Source organism: Vombatus ursinus, unplaced genomic scaffold (assembly GCF_900497805.2).
Source record: "Vombatus ursinus unplaced genomic scaffold, bare-nosed wombat genome assembly UNPS02015392.1, whole genome shotgun sequence".
NCBI lineage: Eukaryota > Metazoa > Chordata > Mammalia > Diprotodontia > Vombatidae > Vombatus > Vombatus ursinus.
Genome location: NW_020955170.1, coordinates 26,973 through 34,771, shown reverse-complemented (window position 1 = coordinate 34,771; position 7,799 = coordinate 26,973). Strand labels below are relative to the sequence as shown.

Below are 7,799 nucleotides of genomic sequence, written 5' to 3'. Positions count from 1 at the left end.
TTTTGTCTCAGTTTCCTCCTCTATAAAATGGGGATAATAATAGCACCTACCTGCCAGGGTTGTTGTGAGGATAATTAATTTTAAAGTGATCAGTACAATATCTGGTGTATCATAAATGTTATGTAAATGTCAGCTATTATTATATTTATATACACACATGCTTAAGACTTTTTTTTTTCTAGGCAATTGGGGTTAAGTGACTTGCCCAGGGTCACACAGCTAGTAAGTATCAAGTGTCTGGTCTGAGACCAAATTTGAACTCAGGTCCTCCTGATTCCAGGGCTGGTGCTCTATCCACTGCGCCACCTAGCTGTCCCTTTTGAGACATTGTATAGTAAGAATAAAATTAGGTTGTTGAGCTTAAGAATGAAATGCAGTTAAAAGTTTAGTGGGGAAAAAGTAAAAGAGAAAACAGAAGGGACATGACTCAGTCTCCCAGAATACAATTTGGAAGGATAAGAAAGGAAGGTATCCTACAAGTAAATAGAAGTGAGAAGAAGATAAAGCAAGGTTAGAAAAAATTCACCAGGATTTTGTTTATAATTATCAATAAGATATTTTTGAAGTTAAAAAAATGCACATTGTATCACATCTTTAGCTTTTAAAAATAACCAGGCTATCAGGCCAATTTTAATTTTTGCTCCTTGACTGATACATCTTATATATGATATGTATGTATATATGTGAATTTGTATATATGTATATCATGTGCATATATTTCATGTACATATATACATACAAATATATGTAGCCACAATAATTATGTATACACAAATATATTTATACATGTTAATTAAGTTTGGACATATAATAATAGCTTGCATTTATATATTAATGTTTACAAAATGTTTTATGTAAATTATGTCATTTGATCTTCACAACCATGTGAGGTAGCTGTTTTATCCTCATTTGTAAGATGAGGAAACAAAATCTTGGAGACAGTGAAATAACTTGCCCAGGGTCACACAGCCAGTAATTTTCTGAGGGGGAATTACAGACCCAGGTTTTTCTGACTCTAAATCCACAGCATGGATATGACTGTAGTTAAGATAGATTGTGACGGACAAGTCAAGAAGCCGCTAGAATTCATAGAAAAAGCCCACTACGTGAAATTGACCAGTAACATCTGTACTCCATTGAAGACTTTTACTGTGGTTTTATTTATTTATTTATTTTTGCTTAGAGCACTGAACTTCCCTACAGGTGGCCTTCCCAAATAGCCTGGGTGCTGAGGCGGTGTCTTGGGGAGTTACTTGGGAAATATTAATGGAAGATGGTGCTGAGTCTCCAGTTTCCAAATTTCAGAACGTTCAGCAATGTCTTACTTTTTTCCCCCCAACAATAGAAAAGTTAAGCCATGTTTTTATACAATTCCACTGTCTCTCTTGAACTTATTTCTCTCTTAGTGGGTTCCTCAAACTACTTTGATTCACCATTTTACACACTTTTAAACAATCTGGCTGATGGAAAAGGCTTCTTCCCACCTCCATTTTAAAATATTAAAATACTTTTTCTTCTTGACATACATGGTGGGAACTCCCTAAACCAGCAGCATTTGATGCCACCTATAACTTAGTAAATAAAGTCTTAGGGAGTTCCTATATTCATTCATAGCCATTGAGGATCAGAGGACGAATTTGATCTCAGGTCTTCCAATCTCCCAAGTACAGCACACAATCTATTATGCCATACTGTTTTTCCTTGCTTGGTTATCATACTTAATTTCCTCCTTCCTCCTGTAGGTTTTAAACTTTTAAATTTAATTCTGTAGAAGCATTTTGGGATGCACTTTGCATATTATGATTGGAATGGAGACTATACACCTAAGAGGTCTCTTTGGCCAGTCCTAAGTCATTTGCATAATTTTCAACTATTGTCATAATGGTAACTCCAAGGGTCATCAGAATTGTGCTTTCTTTCCTCTTTGTGGAGATTCCCCCTTTACCTATCGTTTATTATGCCATCTATGCAACACACTTGTACTTGTAATAATACTTGTACTACCTACATCACAGGGTTGTTGCAAGGAAAAATTTTGCAAACCTTAAAGCAGTGTTTAAATGTGTTTTTGTTATTATTAAAAGAGACGGTCTGGGGTTCCAGTCTTTGACATTTTACATAATGGTTAAGTGAGCACATTTTACAGAAAAGGTAGGTGCCATTGTGCTGTGTGCTTATTTTCAACTGGTTTATTCATAATAATTTATCCCTATGATTGATCTCATAGGTTCTAATGCCTTCCCATAATCCTCCTTCAGCCAACCTGGAGTTCAGTCCAACCATCGTGGAGAAAAGCCCAATTCTAACAGTAACCCAGCAGAACTCAGATCATGGGATTGAAGTGTTTCCCACTGACACTGGCCCCTCTCAGTCCACCCTAACTGAGCAGATCACCTCTCCCACCACTGCTCCAAGTACAGGTAACTTATAGGGAAAAAAAAAAAAAGACTGGAAAAGATATACTGAAGGCCATGGCTATCATGGACCATATTTTGGGTGCATTCTGATAGACTGTGAAATTTGGGAATACTCTCTGACCTTGCTTATTCTTGAACTTCAGTAGAAGGACTAATAATAAAGAGAGGGAGTTATAATTTAATTAGAGAAATGAGAAAGCATAGGTCCTAGTACTGGTTTTGCAAGCACTTCCACTTGGGCAAGTCACTTGATTCTTACAAGCCTTAATTTCTCCATCTATAAAATGAGTGTCTGGGGCTTGATATCTAAGATACCTTCATTCGCTAAAGTGTCCATCTTATAAATAAACAGTTAACAATAAAGACAGCTATGTGCTTCCCTTGTGAGACAACTGTTGTTGGATCTTTGGAAAGCACATAAAGTGCTTGTTAAGAGTTGGGAAGCAATGTTTAGCTGCTTCCTGAACCAGATGTGGTGAATCCCATCCCCTCCAAGCAGTGAGAATCTCTGGACTGCCCATGCTTCTGTGTTGCACATGCATGCTATCTTGATCCCACTTAAATTTTATGAGTGAACCTAAGGATAAATCAGTCCTGCCAAATGGAACATTGCTTGAATGAATGAACAGTATCCTAGTTAGAAAGAAGGTGAACAAGTATTGCTTTAAGTGCTGATCCAGCAACTACTTGCTTTGGGTAATGGGGCAGTTTTTGTTAGTCTGGCTAGAATAGCCTTTTTTTGCTTTGATTTTGACTGGGTTTTGTTTTGGAAACTTTCTAAGAAGAGGGCCATTATCAAAGATTCACAAGGTCATTCACTCTCAGGAGACTGAGTGATATTTGACTAATAATACAGGAGCAAACACAGTTGCAATAAGCCTTATATATGACTGCAATGAGCCTTCTATTTGGCACATGTGGGGATGGGGTAGGGGAAAATCCCGTGGTAGAAGAAACACCACCTTGAATTTGCAGTGCCTCACCAGTTAGTTGTTATTGTTCAGTGTGTCCGACTCTTCGTGACCCCATTTGAGGTTTTCATGGCAAAGATACTGGATTGGTTTGCCATTTCCTTCTCCAGCTCATTTTATAGATGGGGAAACTGAGGGAAACAGGATTAAGTAACTTGCCCAAGGTCACAAAGCTAGTAAGTATCTGAGGTCAAATTTGAACTCAGGTCTTCCTGCCTGAAGGCTCAGTGCTCTATTTACTGAGCCACCTATTTAAGTGCTGGTAAACCAGAATTCTAAATTCTAAATATCTAATCCCTCCCTTACTCTGCTTAGGGGACATGGGATCATAGAATGGAAGGGACCATAGAATCACAGATTTAGAGCTGGAAGAGACCTTAGAGGTAATTGAATGTAACACCATCTTTTTGAAGATGAGGAAACTGAGGCATAGAGAGACTTGCCCAAGATCCCTCAACTAGTAAGAGGCTGAGGGGAGACTCAGAGTTTGATCTTTCTCCCTATTCTGGCACTCTGTCTACTAGGCAGGCTCTCAGAGGTCATTTAGTGCTATCACCTCATTTTACAGACAAGGAAACTGAGACCTAGAGAAGTGAAGCAACTTGCCTGAGGTCAGGCAAGACAGGATTTGAACCAGATTCTCTGAATTGCTAATTCAGGTTGTCTGATTTTAATTCACAAAATTCTTGCCACTTTGGAGCTTGAGAAACCCACAGGAAATCTTAATGTTTTTATATTTCAGTCATATATGTATCCTACCATATGTTGAGCTTTAGGGGTGCTAGGACCCCAAAATATCAAGAGCAAGAGACACGGTTCTTGCCCAAAAGAATTTGACCCAACTCTTCTTTCGGTAAAAGACAAGGCTTTTTAAAGATCTGCCATATTGGCCAGACTCTTAAGGAATCTGAACATTTGTAAGCTACTGGCTAGATTGTAAAAATCTGAGCCCTTGGTTAGGTTCTTAAGGAATCTGAGCGCCTAAATGGAGACAAGATGAATCTTATATCCAGATGGGGGAGGGATCCAGGAGTGGAAAATCTTGATGGGGGTGACTGGGATGTAGAATGGATATGATCAAGGATGGGAAAGGGTCTGGGCCATCCTCTGGTAATAGACAATGGAGGGCTAGGCTAGGTTAAGGGTAACAGAGAATTGGGAGATGGCAATAATGGAAGGCCAGTTGATAGGATTATAGCCTCAGGGGAATACCAGAGACTTCCTTGATCAAGTGGGAGAATTCAAGGAGAATCCCATAGACAAATGGGACCTAAATTCCTTTTTTGGGGTAAGGGGCAAAGGTCTCAGCTTGGGCCATACCCCATCAACAGGATTTGAATCAGATTCTCTGACTTGCTAATTCAGGGTTTTTTTTTTTTAATTCACAAAGTTATTGCCACTTTGGAGCTTGAGAAACACATATGTTTGGAGCTTGAGAAACACATATGGTTTTATATTTCAGTCATATTTGTACCTTACATTAAAAAAGTAAAATAATACCTATCACAATTGGCATGGATGGAGAAATAAATGAGTGTGTTTGTATGTTTAAATGATTATAGTCTGATTTTCTTTGGGCCAGTCCATCAGTCAGTCAACATGTATTAAGTACCTACTGTGTGCTTACTGCTCTGTACACTGTGCTGAAGACTGGGTGATTTTTAATGTGCTGTTCACATATTCTTTGTAATTAACTTACAGTCAAAGAACTCACGGTGTTTGCTGGAGACAATGTACTGATCACTTTACCCCAAAACGACGTTCAGCTGAAGGCCTTTGTTGTTCCAGCACCCCCTTCAGGTGAGATGGGTGTTCCTCCTGTTTGCAGACCCTTTCCTAAACCATTGATGGGGTGAGCATGGATAAATGGGACAGGTTGCTTCTCAGTGGACTGGGTTGTGGGGATCTATATCACTTTTGAAGACTGACAGAAATATAGTTAATGTCAAAGAACATTAATCTATTACCTGCCACTCCCTTTAAATAATCCTAGTAATGACCGAATTCTAGTAATGTCCTGGTATTCCTACTCTTCTGGTATGTACTCTTGATTAGGTTGAACCCCACCCTGAGCCATGACCCTTACCTTGTAAATAAACCCAACTTGAGCTGAATCTTAGCATCTAATGTCCTTTTCCTTTTATTGGGAGGGGCTTTAGATCATGAAGGGTAAAAACCAGTGGGTTTCCTTGCCCAGTTTGCTAAGGGTGGATGGCGTCTCATGGTCAGGCCTCACTACCTCATATGACCACCTCTTCCTTTCCTCCTGAAAGTATAATAACCTTTCCTGTAAGTTTCCATGTTGGACATCCATGTATTCAGACGTGGGTGACCCCAGGGCTTCAGGCTTGTTATCCTGTTATCCTGATTAAAGACTCCTTTTTCCTCCACTTATGAGCCTGATTTATTTTGGCTCTGAGAGGAAAAAAAAATGCTTTTGTGAAAAGAGCTACTTTAGGGGAACTATATTCCCATGTAAGCACACACACACACACACACATATGTGCTTTGTATCTGTATAAGCAGACATTTACATGTTTTCCTTCAGCGGTTCATTTAGGAGTCTAAAAAGTATTCAGACTGCTTAAGCAGAATTCATTTATTTGCCTTTAGGGCTTCTCCAGGCTTCTTGTTGTCAAGTTATTTTTCAGTGGAGTCCAACTCTCTGTGACCCCATTTGGAGTTTTCTTGGCAGAGACACTAGAGTGGTTCCTTCTCCAGCTCATTTTTTACAGATGAGGAACTGAGGCAAACAGGGTTAAGTGACTTACCCCAGGGTTACATAGCTTATAAGTGAGGCTGGAAAACTCAGGTTTTCCTGACTCCAGGCCAGCACTCTATCCACTGGGCCACCTAGCTCCCTCTTTCTCTAGTCCAGGGGTGGGGAACCTGCACCTTGAGGCCTATCTATTCTATGTATTAGCTATTGCCCTGTGATAATCCACCATACACAGGTAGGGGGAAGGGAGGAAGGTGTGGGAGATGTGGGGAGGGATGTAGTAGAATCAGTCAGAAGGCTTACGTGGGAGTTTGCAAAAGCTATAGGGTAGAAGGAGTAGCCCTGAACCTCCTAGATGACTTCACACAAGATAGTAGAAAATACTTTGGTGAGAGCACTAATTCTATTATATCACTCATACTTCTGTTATGATGCACCAACAGCTTAGTTCCTCTGTGAGCTCTATGGAACATATTCATTTTTAAAGGAAATTTGGGAATTTTTCATTCAGTTTAATTCCCAAATTCATTTTTTTCCCTTTTATTGGTGTGTCATAAGATTTGTGTAACTTCACAAGCCAAGAAGATTATTTTGTTCAATCCCCTGAGCTGAGGTAGAAATTATGATGAAAAGATAGAAAGGGGTAGTGTCTTTTTTGCCCTTTTTCAGAGGTATATATGGAATGGATTTCTTTTAACGTCTTCACTTGAGTCATGCTTTGCATTTTTTTTCCCCTGGAGAACAGAGGTGGCAATTAACTAGTGGTTAATAATAACATCTGATATTTATGTAGCATTTTAAAGTTTGCTGGGAGGCACAGTGGATAGAGTGCTGGGCCTGGAATCAGAAAGACATCTTCCTGAGTTCAAATTTGGCCTCAGACATACATTAATTGTGTGACCCTGGGTAAGTCGCTTTACCCTGTCTGCTTCAGTTCCTCATCTGTAAAATAATCTAGAGAAGGAAATGGCAAACCACTCCAGTATCTTTGTTAAGAAAACCCCAAATGGAATCAGGAAGAGTTGTACACAACTGAACAAACATAGCAGTTAAGGTTTGCAGAGCGATTTACATACATTTGATGCTCACAACAGACTACTATTCATAGTCTCCTTTTACAGATAAGGAAACTGAGCCTCAGAGGGGTTAAATGATTTGTTCAGGGTTACACAGCTAATATGTGTTTGAAGGAGGATTGGAAATCAGTTTTCCCTGACATTAGATCCAGTATCAAAACCCCACCACCACCAATTAGGAGTTACAATTAGCAATATAAGGATTAGACTAGGTGATCTCAAAAGTCCCTTTTACTCTGAATCCTAGGATCCTATGAACCTCAGCCAGAGAGCAATTTCCTAGGTAGAATTCCCCCTTTCAATTAATCAATAGGCATTTAGTATACACTTGTGTGCTAGGAACTGTGCTAAGTGTTTGGGATACAAAGAAAAGCAGAAGCCAGCCCCAGTTCTTGAGGATCTCACAGTTTAGTGGGGGAGGTCACATGTAAACAACTGTGTACAAACAAGCTCTGTACAGGATAAATTGGAGATAGTCAACAGAGGGGAGATACCAGCATTATGGGGGGTTGGGAAAGGCTTCTCGTAGAAGGTGAGGTTTTAGCTGGGCCTTGAAGGAAGGAAGCCAGGGAAGCCAAGAGGTAGAGATATGGAGGGAGAGCATTCCAGGCATGAA

General features: G+C 39.7%; 1 protein-coding gene across 1 annotated transcript in view; it reads left to right on the top strand.

The window, feature by feature from the left end:
• LOC114032013 (dyslexia-associated protein KIAA0319-like) overlaps window positions 1-7,799 on the top strand; it is a gene marked incomplete at its 3' end in the record, with an annotated part of 81,235 nt that overhangs the window by 48,846 nt on the left and 24,590 nt on the right. The window contains exons 4-5 of the mRNA XM_027847217.1: window positions 2,228-2,420; window positions 5,090-5,188. Of these exons, the coding sequence (XP_027703018.1) occupies window positions 2,228-2,420; window positions 5,090-5,188 (292 nt within the window). The remainder of the gene's footprint in view (window positions 1-2,227; window positions 2,421-5,089; window positions 5,189-7,799) is intronic.